This window comes from Etheostoma cragini, chromosome 13 (assembly GCF_013103735.1).
Source record: "Etheostoma cragini isolate CJK2018 chromosome 13, CSU_Ecrag_1.0, whole genome shotgun sequence".
Lineage (NCBI taxonomy): Eukaryota > Metazoa > Chordata > Actinopteri > Perciformes > Percidae > Etheostoma > Etheostoma cragini.
This window is the reverse complement of record NC_048419.1, coordinates 17451464-17475802: the sequence shown is the minus strand read 5'-3', so window position 1 is coordinate 17475802 and position 24339 is coordinate 17451464. Positions and strand designations below refer to the sequence as shown.

Below are 24339 nucleotides of genomic sequence, written 5' to 3'. Positions count from 1 at the left end.
CTTAATTAGAGACAGGGTGTGATTGCAATTATTGTATCTGCCACCCGTGTGGATCATGAGGTGGAACATTTCAAGCAGAGATTGAAGGGCAAAAAAATCACTCACAGCCAATTTACTTGACCAAATCAGAACATTTGCATGCATTGACAGATAGTTGGCAGAATAGGCCATGCATGAGTCTAGGCAGATTGGTCATATTTCAGTGCTGAAGGAATACAGCAACATGGGCAAATCAAAGGTGATACTGTTAACATTATCATCATCATCATGCACATCATTATCATCATCATCATCATAATTTTTATAATAATAATTATGAATTTGTATATTATTAAAAGTGAATTTATTTACCATCTGTGTTTTGTCGTGCTCTCCATCCTTCACCATAGAGACAATGACCGGAGAATGGGAAGGGGGAGAAAAACAAAAATAACAGATGTAACTTTTTTAGTGCTACTGTAGGCAGCTCTTTTAAAAATCAAACTTACACTTCATTTTGAGCACTTGATATTTACATCAGAGCTGCATGATGAAAAGCTGATATGTAAGATATTTAAGATAACAATCATACAACTCAACAGATTAACTGTAGCAGATTGTCCAGCTCAAATCAAGTGTTCATATCTATAATTTAACAATTAATCTGTATTATTGTTTTCATACACACTTTAGGAACAGTAGCCTCAAATAAATGTTTAACTGTATATGCAGGAGGCTGAAAATTACATTTCCCATCATCAACCTCTAGTCATGTTTTAGTCCTGAACTGTTCCAGAAATCACCTTAGATTGAGAGTAATGAGTTCACTAACTAGGTTTTTAAGTAGCACTGTAAGTTACAGATATAGAGAAAACTGACAGATAAACATAGTGAACATAGCCGCAGAATGAAAGAAAAGGTCATCGCTGTCGGTCTGCTAATTAGGACTCATTTATGTGCATTTAGTGCTAGTGTTCAATAATAAATAGAGTGGTGGATGTATTGTTCACCTAGGCATTACCTGTCCATTGGTGATGAATGCAATAATCAACAAAATGATAAGAATCTCCTCATAAAGCCTTTTCAAACTAATTACACATTGGTAGAGCATGTTTTGAGACATAAAATGAATAACCAGAAGCAGAGAGAAGCAGAGGGAGATGAAATTGCAATTTTTTCCCAAAGTATTATTCTCTGTTTGTCAGATTCATTCCTGCCTCTCCCATCTCTAGAACCTGTCAAGGCAATTACATTTAAGACAAGCCTCTTGATGCACAAACTGCCAGAGAAGAGGGGAGCCGGTGACATGCAAGGTCAAGACTAAGACTCAAACCCAAAATAATGCATGAAGATGATGTGGGTCTACTAAAGCTCAACAAACGCTTCCCTAATATTCCACTCCGACCTTGGATTTATGGAAATTGTTTAATTTTCTGCTGCCTAAGAAAAGAGAAACAGCCAGGATGTTTCACTGCTGTGCAACAAATTCAAGAGCTGATCATATGTAGGTCAAATGAATGAGATTCTTTGGGACAGCCCGGTGTCAATGTGGCCCCAACTCATCAGTTCAAAATGTAAAAGGTTTTTTCTTACAAAGATATGTGTACTAACCATGATTCAAATCTAAATTTAGTTTTGGGCGTTTACACGTGTCATGTCTGGGTGATCAAGTGAGTGGATACAGATAGGTGTGTAAAACAAACCTTCGACGGCCCTCTTGAAGAACACTTTGCAGCTGCCGCAGGTTACAACCCCGTAGTGGCACCCAGAGGCCTCGTCTGAACACACCAAACAGATCTTTTGCGTCTGCCCACTGGGTTTGGATTGGCTCGGCACCACAGAACTGCTGGTTGACAAGCTGAAATGCATACACAGAGGGAGGGAGAGAGGGAGAGAGGGAGAGAGAGACAGAGACAGAGAGAGAGAGAGAGAGAGAGAGAGAGAGAGAGAGAGAGAGACGGTCAATTAAATTTTGGCAGCATTTAAATCAAGCGAATAAAAATTCCATTGCATACAAAGCTCTCCTGAGCAACCAGTAGTGTTCTGATGTCCACCCCTGGACCAGCTGGCTTGGAGTTACATGGTGCTAAACACAGTCAGTAGTAGACAGACAGGTAGAGAGAGAGACAGGTGTACTGAGCCTCAGAGCCGACACAGACACAATCCTCAGTCTTTAATTAAAAGATGTAAAACTAAATCAAAAGATGAGTATAAAGAAAAGTAGCTAAATGAAAATAAAATACAACACAAACTCCTCTGTTATCAATCCTTGAACAGAGACATCCAATTGGCTGAATATCTCAAGACAAAAATTTAAAAAAAATACAAATTTTAACAAAATAAAGAGTCAGTGACCATGAGCTGGAATTTGAAAGAAGTCGACATTTAAAAGTGTGGAGACAAAGAGAGGAACGTGTCTGTGCACATTGCCACCAGGATATTGAAACAAAATTGCATTTCCTATGTACATGTCCCAAATATAAGACATAAAAACCAATTATTTCAAAAAATATAAAAAAACATATACCAGGCTTCACTACCTACACTGAGGACCAACAGCTTACTTTTTTATTAGGGGAAGATAAAAGCACAGCATGGCTATCAGCTAAATATGTCTTCTTTTCATTTTTTTTTCTATTCTTTTTTTATTGTTTCAAGGTACCCTTTGAGTGACATGCACATATTTGTTTAGTGTCTACAATTATATCAGAAATATCCTGTTTACTTTTTTGTTTACATTGTTGTTGTTTATATGTGTGTTTCTTATTATGCTTTGGCAACACAGATGCATTTTTTGAGAGAGAGAGAGAGAGAGAGAGATAGAGAGAGAGAGAGAGAGAGAGAGAAATATGTGAAGACCAGTGAGAAACAAAGATGTTTGCAATAAATCCAAGGCAGGCTGACATGGGTCGGTTTATGGGTATATAGACAGCCTCAATGGTATGTTGTGCTGTTGCTAGGAAACATAGAAACCCTGTGGACATATCCAGTTGACTAGTGACTGCGCTGCTGTTTCTCTGATCAAAGTCTTTTCCTATGGTGATCTGGACAATGGCTTGAATGATCGTGGTATTGTTTAAATAATTAAACAATAATGTGATATAGACTAGGTTTGTTAATTCCGATGAGCTCACTAATTGTTTTCTCATTAATGCTTAACGTCCAAGCAAATAAGTCAAACACAAAAAGCCTGGTGAGAGCTCCTTTGTATGATAACTAACCTCTAAGTCTTACTCGAAGCCTCCAACTGTGTTAATATGAACATTAAATCTTGTTCACAAACATACACACACACACACAGTTATTATTGCCAACTGTATATATATATAATTAGACTTAAAGTAACCAAGACACCTGAACTGCGGTGTGAAGTTCAACTAGGCACCAACACCAATTTGTCAAGGGTAAAGCAGGCATGTGCACTGAGAGTATTTTAGGCTTAAGGGGTGTGTTGTGGCCAAATAGACTCCAAGCTATGGTTAGAGCGACACTGCTGTGTAATCCATGACAGGAATTTAACAGCATTAGAAGGGCTTAAATCTTTTCTCCCTTGTTTGTTTTGGCAGCACACTCATTGGAATGTATCTGAGCAACACGTTACAGAGTTGGTTTGCAAAGCTTGATAATGATTTTGCAAACAAGCCTATAGATATCTTGGTGATTACGCTGTATCACAATGCTCCATGTGTCGTTGCAACCTATTTTCTCTCCATGGCTTTCAAGCTACAGAGCCATGTTTGCCAGACAAGAGTGGAGAGTATATAAATGGAAGATGTTAATGTCCGTCTCAATAACCAGGAGCCGTCCCCGCCCATTTCCCCAAACAAGCATGACCTAAATTCAAAAGGGCCAGAGCCTCATGGTCATTGGAAAGACGACACTTATGTGAATTGGACTGTGACCAAGTCAGAGTAGAGGTGGTGTATCTTGGATGACGTCCAGCTGAGAAGTTAAGCGATAGCTAAACACTGAACTAGCCAAGATCCTTCCCAACATATGCAGATTGGCAGATTCAGCCAGCTTCACTTTTGGCAGTGAACTAAAAATAAAAACAACATACAATCACACTGTTTGGTAGATGGCTTAAAACATAGGGGGAGATAGAGCAGTTAGCTTGTGCAGCCTGGAAGAGGGAGCATAAACCTCACAGTGTTGACTGTATGTATGGGCATTTTGGGAGATGCTAAAACACAATAAGTCCAACTGAAACTAGAAAAGAAATGTACAGCATGGTGCTGCTGCAATAACAATGAGAGGATCAGCTTTGGGAACTCAAATAACAAACAAAAAAAGCATAAAACACACAATACAGACATTGCAGGATGCATGACTAACACCTACTGTAATTGGCTATGTATGGCTCATTCTGAAATGTATCAAACCCACAACTTTTTCTCAGTTAACGGTACATTAACCAACCTCAACAACACTCTGACCTAAATTTGACACCCACATTTAACACTAACCAAAATATTTACCCAACAACCCTTTTCACCTTTTTACCTTGCTGCGCAATTGATCCTGTGCCTACTGTTAACTATATGATACATCACAGACTATGTCATGCCAGGTAGATTGAAGATTAATCAGATTTTGCATAACAATGAAAGGATAGCCCACAGTAATTACGTTGCTTGGCATTGACACTAACTACTTCTGCTCCGCCTCATTCTGACCAGTATACCACACTATGGTTAGACTGTAGCTGCAAGATTGGAACTTTGCACATTTTGGCAGACACTTTCTAATATGTACGGATCTTAACTCTGGATCGTCAGTCAGGGAGCAGTAGGGTATTTAAAGAAACGACCCTCTTTGAACCTCTGCTTTAAGGAGTATGGTGTCCTGCTATGTGCTCATCTTTCTGGCTCTCTTACAAACTTAAGGCCTATGGCTCGATTTGAGTAAAGATGCGGTGAACTCTAATTATCGGGCAGTGCTTGACCTGTGATGTCTCTGTTGGGATTGCTCAGCCGCCGGAAAAGACCCATGACACCAACCTACCAAGTGAAGCGTGCAATTGCTTTTTATGTTTCAGATCATTAGACATTATTAGCAACAACTGCAATGCAAGACTTTAATATTTTTTCTTAATGATCTTTTCTTCTTTTTTTTTTAAATTGTCAATTTTAGAATAGAAAAGTGCATTGGAGAGCTTAAAAAATTTGTATTGTATTCAATCATGACTTAACATACTGGTAATGCAAAATGACCACAGGGTGGTGTTTGAATGAAACATTTGTAACCCCCAGGCTACTCCTGCTATACCGCTTATGCTCCTCCCTTTGCTGAGCCAACAAGTGTGGCTCTGAGCCATGCAGCAGAGATTTAAGACTCATTAGAAACGCCTCCGTGCTGGACAAGAGCAAAAATATGTGTGGGCAAATAAAAAAAGAGCACATCAGAAACAAAGGCATGCAGTGATTAACACACAAAGATGTATACACATATGTAGATGACAGAAGTGTAGTAATATAACAAATCATCAATACTTTAAAAAAATATATGAATAAAGATTAAAAAAAAGGTTGCAGTTCAATGACCTTTGCTGATCTAGCTCCGCTCATACTGCTCCTGTGTGTGTGTATGTCACCAATCACTTTCCTTACTATTTTACTTCTACAATCACCTCTTCCTTGGTGTGAACACATGATTACAATGTGTGTTACTGAGAGACTGAGCACTGAGACTGGAGGGCCAATGAAACCCCGGAACAAAAACAAGAAATGAAATCCTGCTGCAACAGACAGTATTTGCATGCAGGATTTTTTAATAATGCACAATCCTCTCTATCTCTATGCAAACAGTGTATTTATAGAGTGTACCGTGTACAACTGGAAATCAATTTTGTCCCCAATCTCTCCCCAACAACTCAGTTTGAAATCAAACAGTGGCTCCATTTTATACACTGTCGATAAGTATCATTCAATAGCCATGAACATGACAATTGTTAATTTAATTTACATCAAAATATAAATAAACCACAGCATCTAGACAAGTTATAAATGTGTAAAACATTTTCTTAATGACACAGCTTTCCATGATAAGGCGGTGGAAAAGCACTAATGACAGTCCACAACAAACAAAGTGCCCCAGCAACTATGGAGAGAGACTGTCTGGACTGGGCTAACCTGCGGCGTCACCGGGGAACCGTATACCAGTGACTACTGTGGGAACTAATGAAAGGATTGTTTTTCCATTGATTTCAAAGCTTTTGTAGGCCAATGGGTGTGAGTAGAAAGTACGAGATGGGCGGTGGAAGAGTGATGTAGAATATGAGAACATTCACAATGCTGAGGCTTGACACAAACATGGAAACTGACTGACTTGGCCAACACATTATAGGAGACCTTCGGGGAAAGTAAGCATTAGTGTGGTTTCTAACTTGCTTTTATTCATATATCCCTGTTGAGTCAAAAGTCTTGCAGCTCTCTTTGATAAAGAAGCGTCCAGATTTCTATGGGTACTACGTCTAAAACAATTGCATACCGTTAGAAAATATATTGTCTTCTAAATTAATATCATTTGTTATGTTAAATTCCCATTGAGAAAGCCTGGGTGGGTAGAAAATATTTTTTTTGTATATTCCAGGCACAATTATCTTTGTGGAAAATGTATTATTTCATGTTAGTTTCTACAAAATATTTTTAGTCACAGTTTTATGGAAACCTTGGCACATAATGAACATCGTTGATGCTCTGCCTACTCTCTGATTATGAGTGGGTTTGCCGAAAGGCCATCCATTAGAGACCTATAGAGAAGGGGGGAGGTTGTGGGTGTAATCTACATTCAAATGGGAAAACATGACATTACTTGTGTTCCACCATTTTAGGGGTACACACTAAATTTGTAGACTGGGATTATATTTATTGGATTGTGTGCTTATTTGATTTAGTCCGGATAATCGATTAGTTGTTTTCTCAATAAAACATCTGAAAATAATCAAAAATGCTCGTCCCAGTTTCCCAGAGTCCAAGGTAATGTCAGCAAATATTATGTTATCTTTTTTGACTCAAAGATATTCAGATTACAAATGATTTAAAACAGTCAAAAACAGCAGCTCCTCTCATAGAGGGGTTTGAATCTACACTGGTCTTACGATTCAATTACAATTTTTGATACAATATCAAAATGAATCACCTGCTAAATATTAATAACAAATTCAAGGAGTTAGATGTATATAAACTCCCCTTTTTATTGTATTTCCTCTTAAAAAAGAGTCTGAACACAACAGACAAAAGCAACATCAGCAAGCTATAACTGATTATGGTCTGTCACTGTAGAATCATTCATGTCCGCATCGCAATGCAATGATTCATTTTAACACCCCTAATTAGAGCAGCGAAAACATGCACATTATTGGCATTTAACTTGAACAAATGGCTCAAATGATTTATCAATTAAACAAAATAGTTGCTGGTTAAGATTCAAGAATCTTAATTTTTTTTTTAATGTGACAAAATAAATGCAATATAATTATTTGGTAATACTGTGCAGCCCAATGGCATCAACCCATTATGTAAAAATCTGTTCTGACTTTTTTATCTTTATTGTGCAATTTTACTGTTTTACTGTACTTTTCCCTTCCTGCCTTTCCCTACTCTCACTTCCCCTCTCGCCATCAGATCCGTCTCTCTTACTGACTCTCTCTCTCTCTCTCAGCCTGTCTCATTGCTCATTCCCCCTCTTCCTTATTCCTACTTCCTTCACCCTGCCTCATCTGCCAAGGTTATATAATATTCATATTACTGCTGGTAGGGCAGCCTCCCCCCCCGCCCCCACACACACACTCACTCACCCTCTCAGCCAATCGAGTGTCGCTACTGGCAGGAAGTATGGAGTAGGTCAGGCAAGTCATGGGATTATTCAACCCACCTACCCAGAGACAAGCATACACAGCATATGTGTATGTTTTCTGAGTGTATCTCTAATTGGAAGCTTGTATGTGCATGTGTGTATGTGTGAGTTAATTTGGTCTTTGAATTACTGAGTGAAGCCTTTGGTTGCTAGAGCGGAGCACAGTTATTAAGCTACCCTTGTTTCAGAAATCATCATATGACTGTATGATGGCTCCCTCTTTTCTTTTCTCTTTTTCTCTCGCTAAACTCCACTCACCCACCCACCCACCCCTCTTCACATCGGAGTCTACATCTCCTACACAGTGCTGTCACTTCAAACATCATTTCACAGCATCAGCCTATTGTTTTCAACCCTCCCATGTAACTTGAACAGTTTTAGTTGTTTTAGTTTTTTGTTATACACAGACACACATTTACGCCGAGGCAAGTGCAGTTAGTTCAAATTTAATATTTACCTGACTAGGACCTTGTGGCCATGCAATTTATGACTGTTGACTGCCAGAAACAAAAGGTGGAAGAAATGTTGTGTTTTTATAGACACGCAAAACCTGTTAGTGCGGAGGTAGGGGTGGATGGATGAGTCAATAAAAATGTGTGACTACCTAAGAGTCAACATTGCTTTCTTATAATGTATCTTTAACCTTAACCAACTAGTGTTTGGGCCTAAACATGATGGTTGTAGATAAGAAAACAACTCATAAACATTGCTGTAAAGCCGCTAGGGGTCCCAGCTCAGAACACAATCATATGGGCATATTCCAAAGGCAGTGTCAACCTACTGTAGGTACAGTATTTTGTCATTTAAGTTAGAGGACGTGTTGATTGAGGCAGTAATTCATCCCTTCCATTTTGTTTGTCTACATTCACGTCAATGCCATCCAGCTTAGAATCATTCAGAAAACCGATGTAAATTGTTTCTTATAACCCAAACAATTCCATTACGAGAAGGAACCTTTTCATCCTGCCAAGGGAAATGTCCTCCGGCTCGTTTTGGAGTCGCTGTGTGACACGTGAAGGCCAGAGCGAGCAAGGCGAGTCAGAGCACAGGAGAAGTGAAAGCTCAAATAGGGAAAAACAAGTTTACAATTTAGCCAAGAACTGTGAATTCCTTTCATGTACAAATTGACAGTTGATATTTATGCCATCCCACCTTTGGTATTTTTGTTTGTGTTTTGAAAAACAACGCCACAGATGCTAATAAAGAACCATTAGCATAGCAGCCACAGTAAAATCTCATTAACAGTCCTTTCCACTATGAATGGCAGGGAAACAGACAAATCTTGATTCAGATTTTGAAATTAAATCAGTGAACGTAGTTAGCTCTGCCTCATTCTTTTCATCAGGCCTGAAGAGAGTTTTCTCACTTTGGCAAGGCAAGACGAGGCATATTGAAGCAAATAAGACACATAAGTCTTTGAACTTTAACAGCCACTGAATATCATATCTGAATTGATTAGTTCTGAATTAACCTTTTTTTGATTTCCATTTTAAAAACCTGAATAACAAAAAATATTATTCAATGGTCACAAATTTAGATTTAAAAAAATCAACTCGCGGAATTTCAGATAAAATAGATCCAGGTTGATCAAATTTGATTGCTCAAATTCAGCACCGACGTCTGGCCTATCAGAGCACAACCTGTCTGTCACATGATACAACATACTGTACATACTTCTATCGATCCCTGAGTTTGATTGTACATAAACCGCAAAGAACCTTTGTTTTCACCGGCAGTCGTCTTTACAGGTTCAATATTCTGTGTTCTGATAGGCCAAAGGTTGGTTCGATTGCATACAGGCTCAATTGCTTCTTCTATCCTGGGTAGCCCGGATGTTACTGTGTGAATATAAAACTTGATTTTTTTAAATCTAAATTTAAGCAATCAAATTGAACTAATGATTTCTTTGAAAAATTTTAACTTGAAATCTGAATTTGAGCAATCTAATTTGATCAACCTAAATCTATTTTTAATCTGAAATTCTGTAAATTGATTTTTTTGGTATCTGAATTTGTGACCATTGAAAAATATTCATACTTACATAAATATTTATTTCCGAAGTTAAATAAAAGTATTTGTTGGCTGTGAAAGTTCAAAGACTTATGTTTCTTATTTGCTTTCACAAAGGCAGCTTTTTTTTGTATAGCACATTTCAGCAACAGGGCAATTCAAAGTGCTTTACATTAAAGCAAACAAAAAATTAAAACAGCTGAAATATGAGAATAAAAGTTACAGTGTAGTATAAGAAATTAAAATTTTAAAAAATTAACAACCATTTAAAGAAAGGGAACATCTAAAACTAATGTGTACATGCATTGTTTAGAGCAGAGTGCAAAGTTGCACTTCCCACCAGAAATTTGGATGAGACTCTTTTTAGGCTGGATGTCCCTCACCTTCCAATAATTAAATATCTCCATTTATTTTCTTTCTGTGGAATCAAGTTGTGAATGTTAGAGTATATTGTGGATATTGATTAAAGACAATAACAAGTGTATTGTATTTAAAAACTGATAAGGCAGAGTTATGAAACATATGAGGATTATTCCACATTATGCCTAATATTGTTTTCTGGTTTAATATGACGGACATACAGTAAATGTGAGAATTTAACATGTGAGTTTTCTCATGTTTAGGATATAAAAATCATGTTTATTTTAGACATACAGCATTACCCAGCAGCAGGAGGCTTATTTATTTACCCAAGCTTACGTTATATATAGAGAGCACATGACACAAATGTGTGTAGGCATAGCAGAGCAGCCCAGAAAAGAACAGAAATCTAAAAAGTGTGTTAACGGGACAAGCATACAGTATTATATAACTTTGATTTACAAGATAATGTCCGGAACAGAAGAGAGCAGTTGATAGCAACTTAACGGGTGACGCAACTTCTACTGTTCCTCTCTGAGAATGGTACGGTTTAGGCTAGTTGAGGTCAGATCTAAATCCCTGAAGGGTAACTGCTGTATTGGAATGTGGAGCTCTGCAGGAAATTGGGCCACATGGCCGAGACCTTATGGAGCAGAGGGAAGGACAGTGGCACAATGCTTCAAGTTTATCCAGGTTATCCCAATACCAGTTCTCTTTTACAACACCATAACAGCATGTTTATCATGACGTTTACCAAGATACAGATGGTCAGTGAAGCTGATAACATTTCAGAAAAAGGGTTTTCTGAAGTTTATACAAGTCATGTAACTATTTAAAGCTGTCATGTTTACAATTGTTTGTATTTATGTGTAGTATTTCTTTCACCAAAATACCCCAAAATTGGGGAAAGATGATTGTTGTGAACTAGTGCATTTTCGGGAATTTAGGATAGTACCACTGAACAGAAAAGACTGCAACTAGAGCTTATATGATTAGCTGTTTAATCAAATGGTCAACACAAAATTTACTTTTGGTAAATGATGAAAATTGTTTAATGCCACAAATCTTCTCAATTGTGAAAATTTGTCTTCTTTTATATTAATATATTTTATTCTGAGATCCTTATGTCAGCCCGAACTGTAGCATACCATTATTGATAAAAATATTATTTTTTCTTTTATTAATCAACTAATTATTTAATTTACCAGCTAAATTATAACAAAGTCGGAGTAGCAGCAACTAAAATTTAGCATGAAGCAATACCCAGCAGATATTGGGTATTTTTTTTCTTAAATACATAAAAGTGTGTGTGTACGTGTGTGTGTGTGTGTGTGTGTGTGTGTGTGTGTGTGTGTGTGTGTGTGTGTGTGTGTGTGTGTGTGTGTGTAAGAAGGGAACCTTCAATTGCTCCCTGTAGATCCGATTTGCCGCTGACACATTGTGCCTTAAATCAAATAGATGGCCAGGGCCTGAGGGCACAGAGCACCCTTTTCCCCTGGTGCCCTTATGTAATTAGCTTTCACTTAGCACCTTAATGCTTTGCCCCCCCAACAAATTACCTATGAGAAAGTCTTCCCTCCCACTTTCACCCACTCTTCCCGTCTCTTACTCTCTCAGTCACACCAGCAAATTGATGGTAAAAACACTTTCTTCTCTCCCAAATTCAAAATGTCTTACCACAAATGTATTACCTATTGATATCATAATACTGTCAAAATGGCAACCGTGACAATGTAACCAGAGGGAAAAAACGTTATGTTGGACACTGTTTTTGCCACTTTCTTTTTTGTTGGTGTGAACAATTGCAAAAGTGAAATGTAGGATGTAAGCCAACAGCTATGACATGACAGAAAGCTTACCCAGCAAAATAAATATTTATCGAGGCCATAAACATGTAAACAATAATAATATCAACATCCTGTTGGAAGGGGAAAGATTTCTTCCTACCAGTTTAAGTCTAACAGTTTGGGCTAAAACTCATATAAGTTTTAGCCCAAACTGTTAAACTTAAAAATGGAACAGGGAAATACATTAACGAAATAAATACTTGGTTGTCTGCCATTGATGCCAAATAAAGAAAAAGAGAGTATAAAGGAGAAATTTGCTGTGCTGTGCAGTGCCGGGGTGAGAAAAAACAATCCACCACCTAATCCACAAAATACAGTAGAAGCAAAACACAAAATACAGTAGAAGCTGAAACTTGATATGTATTTTTTTTTTTTTTTTTGGAAACAACAATTACCTAACCTTACTGGCTGCTAGCATCAAGTGAACGAATGCCATAGACTCCTTTCATTCAATTGAGATTATATCACTGCCTGCTAGCAACCAATGAATATAATTGGTTTTAGCATCAACCAAAGCATGGTAGCTGTAAAATGGATCTTTTCCCTCTCTGCTGCATCTCGTCTGAGATTATGTACATTAACTTTGTTACATTCCTAGTATTTCCATTGGGGTCAGTGTGAGGACGGGCCTAAAGCCTTTAGGTGATTGTCTTTTCAATAAAACTTAAATTATAGTAAGTCCACAGAGCCAAACCCTAGTGTAGTCAGTAGTCAGTATTCTGGTCTCTGCTGAGTAAAGATGGAAAACAGGTCACACATACAGGCAGGAAGGAATGCAGGCAGAGCTTCTATGCAGTAATGCAGAGAAAATGGCAGCAGTACCAATGGCAGAGGAGTGCATTGACGTCTTATGCTGACTAATGGAGGGTTACATTTGCATTGGCCCTCTACCTCTTTATGCAAAAAAGATGAATGAAGTTGAAGATGCAAACTGAATTCTGCTAACAGACTAAAGACAGGCAGTACAAGTTTGGTTGCACAGGTTACTGTACAGGGTTGGGTATCGAGAACCAGATCCAAATTTATAAACAGTAGAGATTTGTTGAGGAGAGCGCTTTTTATTTTGTTTATTCTATTGCTGGTGATGCATGCATCTGTGCACGTGTATGGCACACAAGTGGTATCGCTTACAAGTGGATCTGGCTGTATGCTGTGAACGACAATTGCACAATGTAAACACTTTGGGAAACTAGTTTCCTGCCACGGGGAAGTCTGTATAAGATGACAAAGCAAAGAATGGAATGAGGATGCAGCGTCACATTCAGTCAAGCAGCCCAGAGGAAGTTTATGCCAACACGTCCAGCTCAAGAAGTTGTGCATGGAATAAGTATGTTTACGTTTTTCAGCATTTATTTGCAACAGTAGCTGTAACTATAACTGTACTTTCTTTCTTAATGGTTATCAGAAGTCAGCATGTAAATGCAAATTCTACTTTTGCAGCAAGCTCTCAAGTGATGGCTTACTGTATTTATAAACAGTATAGTCACGTACATTATACAGCACATAGTTGGCTTGTTAGTTCACGTGAGCAGCTGCACGATTACCAAATATAGCTCATAGCAGATCACAAAGTGTACATGAGGGCACTGCTTTTCTAACATTTGGTTAATCATAAAAGTATGTGTTCTCTCATGAGCATAAAAGCTCCCATGACATAGTACTCTTTGGATGCTTTTATATAGACCTCAGTGGTCCCCTAACACTGTATCTGAAGTCTCTTTTATATAGACCTTAGTGGTCCCCTCATCCTGTATCTGAAGTTTCTTTTATATAGACCTTAGTGGTCCCCTCATCCTGTATCTGAAGTTTCTTTTCCAGAAATTCAACCTTGATGCAGAATTACAGCTAATAGAGCCAGTCCACCAATGAGCTTTCCTTAGGTCGTGCCATTTCTGTGTCTGTAGCTATTGAGGAGGAGAGAGGGCGTGCAAGGTGGAGGGTGGGGGTGTGGGCTTGACCAACTGCCACATTGCTTGTTTGAAAGCCATGATGTCTCTCTCTCTCATGGGTGGGCCAAATTCTCTGGGTGAGTTAATCAGAGAAAGGGGAGGTAATCTTGCTCCTTATGTCCTCATAAGGCAGAGCAGGACACCCAGGGCTCGGTTTCCACCTATTGCCATTTCTAGCCACTGGGGGAACTTATATTAATGTTAAAAAACCTCATGAAGGGAAATTTTCATGCCTTGGGCCTTTAAAGATATAAGTCTAGTTTTGTGTGTCCAAGTGCACAAAAATGAGAATACAAAATTACTTAGGTTTTTTTCTCAATGAATAAATTGTTCATTGTCCAACACACACACACACACACACATGCCTAAATAATTACATGTTATAACCCGCTCAACAAGTACACCAATTTTGAGGGTGCTGTAATCTCCAATAGACCTGGGATCAAAAATCCTTTCTTTGGTTTCATTTACATTAAGTGGCAGGTTATGCCTGTTGCACCACTTTACTACCTCCTCGATCTCCTGTTTATACATAGTTATGTCTCAATCTTTTGTAAATAGTAGAAAGTAGAAAAAAGTACACTCTTAAGTTAAATATTTATCATTTATTAGAAAACTAGAAGCAATGTTTGTTTTGAACCGCTGTCAAAGTGGTGACACACACACACAAATATGAATACGATGAAAAGGTCAATTATTAACCCAGAGACGTACACTAAACACATCTTCATTAAGCCTCTAATCCATTCCTTCCTCAGGTGAAATACGAAGACAAAAAGTTGTGGAGTGATCAGAGCATTTAACAAAAGTAAAGTAAAAGTGAAAGTAGTAATGAGTAGAGAAAAATAAATACCCTTACTAAGATAAGGCAAGATAAATAAATTAGGGGGAAAGAAACACATTTTGTACAGTTTTTCCCAGATTTCCCAACTCAAGATTTCACAAATAGCTCTCCCTAGTCTGACCTTATTTAAAGACAGCAAGTTATGATGATGAAGGTGAAGAAATTGGATCCTTCAAGACAATGATCCATGGCCACTGTCCTCCCTTAACAACATTTTAGTTTGTGCTTCAGCACTGATCTTTGGCCTGCCTAAGGGAGAGAAGGGCTCTCCAGATGTTAGCTTTCACTCAGGTGAACTCATTGACTGATGTAAAAAAAGAGCAGGGAGGGATAAAGAGGTTGATAAGAGCTCTGGAGTGGTGATTCAGTTGGCTCTGCTCCTATTGTTGTAATCCAAACAACGACAGATATAGCGCTAACAACAAGCTCCCAGCATGAAAGGAGGAAATTACCTCGGCCTTTGTCAACAGCGCTGACAATAGTGCATGTTTGTTGGAAAAGAATAAAAACATTATTGTTTTTTTTTGTTCTTTTTAGATTCCCAAAAGGTTGGTGCTTTCGCAAGAAGCTAATAACAATAGCTTTTTTTGAGAACATAAATTAAAGAAATGGTTTAGACTTTTTTGAGAAACACAGTATTGGACAGGTAGCTTCAAAATAATGTAAAAATGAAGCATTAGGTACACGTGAATCTCCACAAATTACCTCCTGCCGGTACAGCACCAGTGAACACGTCATCTGCAGCATTGATTTAATGGAGGTAAACAAAACAATTAGTGTTTAAAGTAGCATTTTTCCCCATGGGTCAACATAAATGGAGCAACAACAATAAAGCATGGACTCCACAGAGCAGTGCATCAGAGGTGAGCTCCAGAAAGTAATGGCCTCTGAATGTAACCATAGTTACATAATATCACTTTGTATTTTGTTGTTTATGTACTGAAAAAATCTAATTAAGTATTTTTGGATGAACATTTTAACTAAAGGATTTCACATTACGGTTGTGGCTTCAGTATTGTCACAAGGCTTCAGTGTTACAACCTTCCTCTGGAGAACACACACACACACACACACACACACACACACACATACACACACACACACACACACAGACACACAAACCCACACCCACACACACACACACGATTAACCCTGCAGATATTTGAGGAGAAGTTAACCCTATTCCTCATAAATCAACCAGAGTTTAAAATGCAAACACAAAGAAAGCGTAAAATGACGGACATCCAGCCGAAATGAGGGTCATCCGGCAAAATTTCCATCGACAGCTGAACAAACCCCAAAGTTGGTTGCCGTCAATATAGACCAGTACATAGTCCACACGTGTCAACAGCCAAGCAGACATATTTTAAGAACACGGCCTTCCACTCCACTTACATTGCTTCTGAGAAATGTATGAAGAACTTGCCAGCACTATGTTATTGTTTTATAATTTATTTTTCCATTTGACTGTACTTTAATGGATTTAATTGAACGGGTGGGAGGGAAGTTAAGATCCCTTTTCTTCTTTCAAACAGCACTTCATTTTCTGATGTCAGATCACCTCTGTTAGCGCAGGTGGGTGTTGTGTCCGATTTCTGGGATGATATTGCACGGTACATTAAAAATAGAGGTTTAAAAGACAAACCTAATCTTAACTATACGCTGATGTCTTCAAACAAAGCTTCTACTGACGGCAAGAACTCAAAAGGCACTGTGGCTGAATGATATGGAGTAATCTGTGTATGGAGGTCACAGGATTAGTTAGTATTTAGTAAGTATCAACCTATATACAGCAACAGTGTTAAAACTATTGAGACGAAAGTGGAGTAAAAATGAATTATTCCCATTTTCTCACCTCTATCAACAACCTATTTTCCATGCCATTAACCCTGTCCATCACAGCTGTATAGAGCTCACAACTGATTAAATGTTAAACTACAGTAAAAGAGGCAATAGTATGTGCCTAAGTGCAATACCATTTTACACTGCCACCTCTTAAGGGTGAGTCAACACTTTTACAGTCAATCATTTATGTGTAAAACAGCTCATGTTAGATTGCAGCTCAAAGTGCTTTACAACATAAATTACATAACAATGAAGGGGAATTATTAAGTCTGACATTTTAGCAGAATTATTTTGCAAATAAATATTCTGTCATCGATATTTTATTTTTTGAAAAATGTACAGATGAAACAGTTTGTTGTACATTTGACTATTTTACCCCACTTGTGAAAGTTTTTACCAGATATAATTTTTAATGTCAAATTAATGGCTGTTACCACCTTCTGTACTTCTTTTGACATCTGGCTGGCTCGAGATAAGATACCTCTCTTCATACATTATGTGGCAGACTCATCTGCCACATAATGTTCCTACTCAAAAACGGAAATCAAATCTATCAGCTATGCAAAGCCGAGTGATTTCTTAACACTAAAGACGCTAAAGATTATGCATTTTAGATAACTGACGACTCAATCTGAAGTTTAAATGAATTAACCTTTGAATTCTGGTTTAATTTTGGATAAATCCACGCGGCATTGTGTTTGTTGCTACAGCTACCGGTTGGAGCCAGCTGCAGTTGAGTTTTATGGGTATTAGAGCCCTACTACTACTCTAACACAAGAAAAGGTATGCACTCTGTTACAATCTGCCAGAATTCAAAATCCCCAGTATGTGTGACAAAAATAATCTCAACTCAAAAGGCCAATTTGTTAGTTAATTAGTTTTTACTCTTTCACTTATTTATGATTGAGGAATAATGTAATAGTTATTATGGAATTTAGAGTCACACGCCATGCATATTGACTGAAAAAACATTTTTTCTCAGAAACAAAGTTGAAATGATTAAAAGTGATGGCCATAAAATAACTCAATACTTAAGATTCAACATTATTGTCATTTAGCAGAGTACAGGTACAAAGCCAGTGAAATGCAGTTGACATTCACCCAGAAGTACAAAAGAAATCGGATATGATCAAGCTAGCCAAGCACTGAAGGATATTTATGGCAATAATCAGTAGTCCTCAACAGGTCCACATTCATAATGTTAAGCCCCAAATTCTTCCTCAGACATAAAAAATTATAATCTAATCAATCTTCCATTTTGGACGGTTCACTGCTCACTTCAACCCAAAATGCATTCGATTTCAGAATGATAGTTAAAAACTTGACCCTGGAGATCAGTTCCATAGCAACGGCACTGAGAGAACAGCTTGACTAAGTGCAGTAAAGCTGTCTCATTCGGTGTTTTTACACCAGCATCAGCCTGCTGACAACCAGCCGTCTGTAAGCAACATGATAAATGACTGCTGACTACAAACAGGAGTTAGCCTTGGATTATGTAGAATATGTAAAATTCTATTTAATTATTGTAACTAAGGACTAGGTAAATTCCACTTTGTTTTTATCAAATAAAGCAAATACCAAAAATGATATTTAACTATAACATCCACCACAATAAAACCCTACAAACCATTTAAGTAAACAGTTTTCACTGAGATCTTGTTTTTGATTATTAAAAACAACAAACGCATTTTACGCAGTAAAAACATGTTATTGGCTAAAATCACACAGAATAAAAGCTTACTAGAGGCTATTGTATTCTGACAAACACCATTTACTACTTCTGTGCAAGAAGGAGATGGAGGGAGAGAGAGAGAGAGAGAGAGAGAGAGAGAGAGAGAGAGAGAGAGAGTGAAAGAGTGGTGAAACAGAAGTGAAAGAGCACAGAGAGAAAAGAAAGAGAGAGTAAAGGGTTGAGCAGATTGAGGAAAAAGGGAGAGTGCTGTAATTAATGGATAAAAGGCTGATCTACCAGTGAGGAGGAAAAAGTGGACGAGACAGAAGAGCATCCATTAGAACAAGGCCTCTGACTGTCAGAGAAGGCGTTTAACTAATCTAATGTGCAAAGGCAGAGGAGAACATGCAGCAGCTGAGCACAGCATTAATCATGTGAAGACACAAAACAGCAAAGTCCAAAGCTATACAAGTGACACCTGATTAATGTTAAAGAGGAGGAACCATCAAGATGTAGAGAGTTTACATGATGTTAGTTTACATGAAGTATATGCAGGTTGTGAAATTAAAGCCCCACTGTGGCACACTTTCAGCAAGGATCAGAGAAAAATAATACCTTTTTCACCAAAATTTGCAAGATCATACAAGTTTTTTCAACATGGGTAAACTCATTAAAAAATAGCCGATAGACTCCCTTACTGTTGCCAGTAGACAGGTATGCCTGAACGCGCCAGAAAACAGATGTTAACTTTTCCAGCGACAGCTTACCGATACAGCACAAACAACTGCAAACTCTGCCACCTAGAGGCCAGTGAAAATGTTAGTGGTTACTTCTTGTTTTAATAGCTGTTACACATTTAGTCAAGCATGTGATGCTCGAGTGGTGCTTGGACAGAGATGGATGGAATTTGTGGCTAAGATGACAGAAGTTACAGACGGAGGTGACGCACATCACAGCATCGCACGGGGGAAAGGCTGAAAATTAGCGTGTCCACCCGGGTGTCCTGTTTACATCACTTCCAATCGGATATGGAGACAATAAATACCCATGCCTACTGCTGTCATTTGTCACAGGAGTGAATGCCAGAAAATGGACGTTAGTGGATGTTTGTTTGCCAGTGGGAAAGATGCAGAATGGATATTACTGTAAAAGCTGTGTGATGTTTTACATGCTAGAGTTTATGAAACATTTTTAATCAATGTGTCAATGGAATGAAGAAGAACTGACAACAATTATAATGAAAACTATTATTTAAGTGATTCAGTTATCAAGCAAAAATGCTAAACATCCATTGGTGGCAACTTTCTAAATATAAGGACTTGCTGCTATTTGCATCTTACCATTAAAATTGAATATGTGTTATGGAGTGTTCATTGGACATTGGAAACAATTTAGCCAAAGGGGAATTTTGATCATTTGTCACTATTTTATATGATGATGAAGATGATGATAATACATAACTGACTGTTGTATAGGTCTGTTGTACTCACTGTTAATGCGGCCCACATTATTTACTATAAATTCAATGCAAATGTCAACAATCAATACTTTTGTACTAATGCTTCTCCTTTCTTGGCTCTTTTTATTTTATATTTTAAATTGTTTTCCTTTAACTTTTATCACCTGAGCAAGAGCACCATCTGTCCTTTGTGTTTGCAAGATCTGAGAAAAAACAAATGGTGACCTAAGCGTTGCAAATAGGAAGCTTGTCGGGAATTTCAGAGCAGCCCAGGACTGCAGCTTTAGAACAACACCAAAGTTAGAGCTGGCTCTAAAAACAACATGAAAGCACAGTAGAAAAACAAAGCTCAACCTTGCACTGGCAGATTTTGGCCAACGTTTAGCTACTGAGGGATCAGAGATAATGAAGGTTCAATAAAAACAGTAGTAAAGTTATTAAGCAATTATGCTTGCTGCAAACAAACTGACAGAAAAAAAAAAAAGAAAAAAAAAAGAAAAAGAGGGAGAGCGGGGGTGGGGGGGGGGGGATGAGGTGGGGAAAGAGTGAAAAAGAGGAGAGTGAGAGAAAACATCAGGGAAAACAATGCAGACAGAAATAGAGAAAGGCTTGGGCCCAGCCAGGTTATGGCCCATTTACAGAAGAGCTTGCCTGGCTCCTCCTCCTATTCCTCCTCTCCCAAAGCGACAATGGTCACAGAAGGAAAAAGGCAGAATTTGTCATTGTTGGAGTCAGAAAAGACAGTCAACAAACTGTGACCACTAGCTGGGTCATTGTATTTGTGTGAATGAAATGTAATCATACATATACACACACACGATTATACATATTTTACATACAATGTATGCCTATGGGATTCATGTATTTTTTTTACTGTTTCTCTCTTAAGCCCGGGGAGGATTGCTTTAAACCAGCAATCCCATATGTTAATATTGTTTATCGTTTTAATATAGGTTAACAGACCGGGTTGATGGCAGTCAGAGCAACCTTTGTCACAGTTGCCGTTTGAAGTACCTTGTTTCCTGAGATCATATCCTTCTGCTGCACTTTACAGACTGGTGGCCTAAATAAAGCAGAAGTCATCGCTGTGGTTTTCTACAAAGAATTTGTAGTCCTTGTTAAGCAGCATCACTGTGGAAATGTTCATGATCAACAATCTCAAGAGCTGCGATTTCCCACACAAGACCCAAGATCCACCTCTCAGACAAAGCTGAATCAACATGATGTATAAAATGGGAACATATACTTTCTTCTCTGTTAAGTGATAAGATGCAGTTGAAAAATTGCCTGTGCATTGTCGGATTTAGGCCAACAGTATGTGTTAAAACTTGCAACTGCAACCCATAACTTAACTTATATCTAATTTGAAATGTGTTACTTTAAACCCCCCTCTCCCTGCCGCCTTTACACACACACACACACACACACACTCTCAATGAAGTGTGTGTGGTACAAATATATCAAAAAACATTACATTTCAACTTAATCTGCTAAGCAATAATCATATGGGTAATTATTTTTATAAACTTAATTCTTAACTGTATTAAGAAAAAAATAAGTTAAGTTTAGCACAAACTAACTACATTCTGAGCTGCTGCTGACAGCATTCATATATAAAGTCAATATATATAATCCAACTACTACTACGGTTTATTTACGAGCTATGTAACGTTTTGTGCTAAAGGGCGCCAGCCATGACTCAGAGTAGCTTCTTAGTGTTTGTATGTGGTGAATTCAAGGTATTCTTGACACGCTGACGCCAGACTTCCAAAAATCTGCTGCTGCAGTCTGCTTGAATACAGCTGTAAAAGATGTTAGATAACGGTGCTGGCTAGCTTCCAAGTCTAAGCAAAAAGGACATGAAAACCAGATATGGATGAGATGTACTGTAAATTGCCCGTGAAAGAATTCTTAGCAAACAAATCCAGCCAATCAGTATGTAAGGCAGGATGCAATTTCTCAGTATCCCAAATCAAAAAGCCCATATTGACAGGTGGATTCTGTAAATGTGTTTTAGTCTTGACAGGTGAATAAATACAGATTTCATCTAGTTTTATGTCTGAATGTGTACCCATTTCCAAACCTATTTCCTCCAGTTCTTGCACAGTAGGACACGAGAAGATCAGACCTAAGCTCATAAATTCAGGAAGTCGCTGAAACCGCTGGCTAGATACCAATTTTAGTCGTGCCCTACTTAAAGTCCCCCACGGTACAACTTTCTCTCACACAGCCATGCCCTCTTCTTCTTATCCCATGAATTTAAGGAAAGAAAGCACCAAGGTCAGAGAGGTTAAATTCTCTAAACCTTAACGTTGCAATAAATGTCAAGTGACTGATTGCCGGCAATTCGTGAACCTGTTCAGCATGTTTGACAGAAATAAAGTACTGTGTAGTGTACAAAGTAGCCCGTGCTGCTCTCAGTTTACTGCTACATTACTGAAGAAGAGTTGACTGATCTGGGCAAATGTTGACTGCAAGCAATGAATAATTTATAGTAAAAAGTCTGGACTAAGCAAAGAGAAATATAGAGAATGCAGCCATTGAGGCAGAGAGATACTTGATAAAGCAAAAGAGAAATGTATAAATGAGACATCAAAGAAGGAAGAGAGATTCTGGAGGAAATGGAAGAGGGTAAGGTGTATGTGTTGGTTAGACAGCCCTACACCTTTTTAATCCTTCTGGGTTTCAAACAAGTGCAGCAATGAAATATTCTTCAGTGCAGGATAGGAGCAGAGGACTTGACAGGTATGTAACTCTTGCCCCGGGGAACCTAACCCTTAAATGAATTGTCTACAACTTGAAGAGAATGGACACATTTCTACAGTATGAACCAAGGCTGGAACAAACAGTCATATTTACCAAGTTAATAAAATCATTAATTTTTAATTTAAATGTTATTAAATGTTTGGCTTGTAATAATGACAAAAGCCTGCCACACAATAATAGAGCCATATCTTGGTCTGACAACTAATTATAAAGACTAGGAGTATACAGCCACACAAGTTGCTCAGTGAGACTGTACTTATTGGAACAGTGGTGCTTAGAGCTAAATGTAAACATCAGCATGTTCAACATGCAAAAATTTAACCTGAGGCTGATGTAAAAGTCAGAATTTTAGTCATAAACTATAAACATAACTATTACAGGTTATTACAGTGCATCCTGATGGTGAAATGAATGTCAGCAACGATGGGGTGGGCAGATCGGCCAACTGACAAACAGGCAGACGAACAGACATTGCCATCCCTTAATCGCAACTTCAGTTTACAATAATTCTACACAGATAATGTGGTAAGGTGTAGTTTGCAGGATTTCGGGCGATCTGTTGGTGGAAATGGAAAATAATGGAAAATACTCGTTTTCACGAGTGTATAATCACCTGAAAAAAAGAATATTGTGTTTTTGTTACTTTTGAATGAGCCCTTCATATTTAAATACTTAGCAGGACATCTTTCACGGAGTCCGCCATCTTGCACCACCATGCACGGACAAACCAAAAACTGGCTCTGGACAGGGACATTCACTTTTTTACAGTGGACCACCCATAGTTCTCCAACACGCCTGGCACACAGGCGTTGGTTGCAATCTGCAATCTCACTAATAGATGTTACAAAATCCCACACACTGAACCTTTGATAAATGACTTTAATTATCACTTATTAAAATTGTAATTAACACATTTTCTTGATTTCTTTATGGATCAACTAATCCATAAATTGTCAAATTGTTTCGAGCATTGCTATTAATGACAAGTTTTTAATCATTTATCAGTTTTAAAATACAAACTTAACAATGTCTAAATAAATTTGAAATTAACTACTCCAGCCACAACTTTGAAATTAACTACTCCAGCCACAACAATGCTATTAGCCAACACAGATCTAAGGTGACATGGACATTTCCATTTATTCCTAAATGATTAAAATTTAAACCAAGCTGGCAAAATAATAGAATAAACAGAAGCTCTATCAGAAACAGTTCAAAGCACAATGATGGTTTATCTCGCTTAGAAATAACAGCTTTGACCTCAGCTACACTGTGTGCAGTAACAGTGGCAAACATAACCATAACAACAACTTTAAAGCAGCACAAGCTTTAAAAGCCACACATGTTGTCCCCATATTTAAGTGATGGCCAACTCATGTCAATAAATAAGCAATATAATCTGGCTGACACATTGCTTTTTCCACCATGCACGTCTATTTCCAACATCAATTTGGCAAGACAAAAATTGGCAAACTGTAACTCACAGCAACACATTATCATCTCATGCCTTTAAAAATAGAAGTTTGGCCTTAGTACTACCTGCTCTGAAAATAGAAAAGCTCCAGACACAGAAGGGGCTTCTATTTTGAAGAATGACCGCATTGGTGGCCGAGAGGTGTGTCAATATTCCCAGACAAATGAACGACTCTAAGTAGCAAAGACCGGGGAGGGGGTATATTTACAGTTGTGGTCAAAAGTGTACATACACTTGTAGAAAATCACAATGTTATGGCTGTCTTGAGTCTTCAATA

At 38.0% G+C, this 24339-nt stretch overlaps 1 protein-coding gene across 1 annotated transcript in view; it reads right to left on the bottom strand.

Moving 5' to 3' along the window:
* LOC117956004 (glucocorticoid receptor-like) overlaps positions 1-24339 on the bottom strand; it is a gene marked incomplete at its 5' end in the record, with an annotated part of 59424 nt that overhangs the window by 19210 nt on the left and 15875 nt on the right. The window contains 2 exons of the mRNA XM_034890847.1: positions 352-378; positions 1683-1837. Coding sequence (XP_034746738.1) covers positions 352-378; positions 1683-1837 — 182 coding nt within the window. The remainder of the gene's footprint in view (positions 1-351; positions 379-1682; positions 1838-24339) is intronic.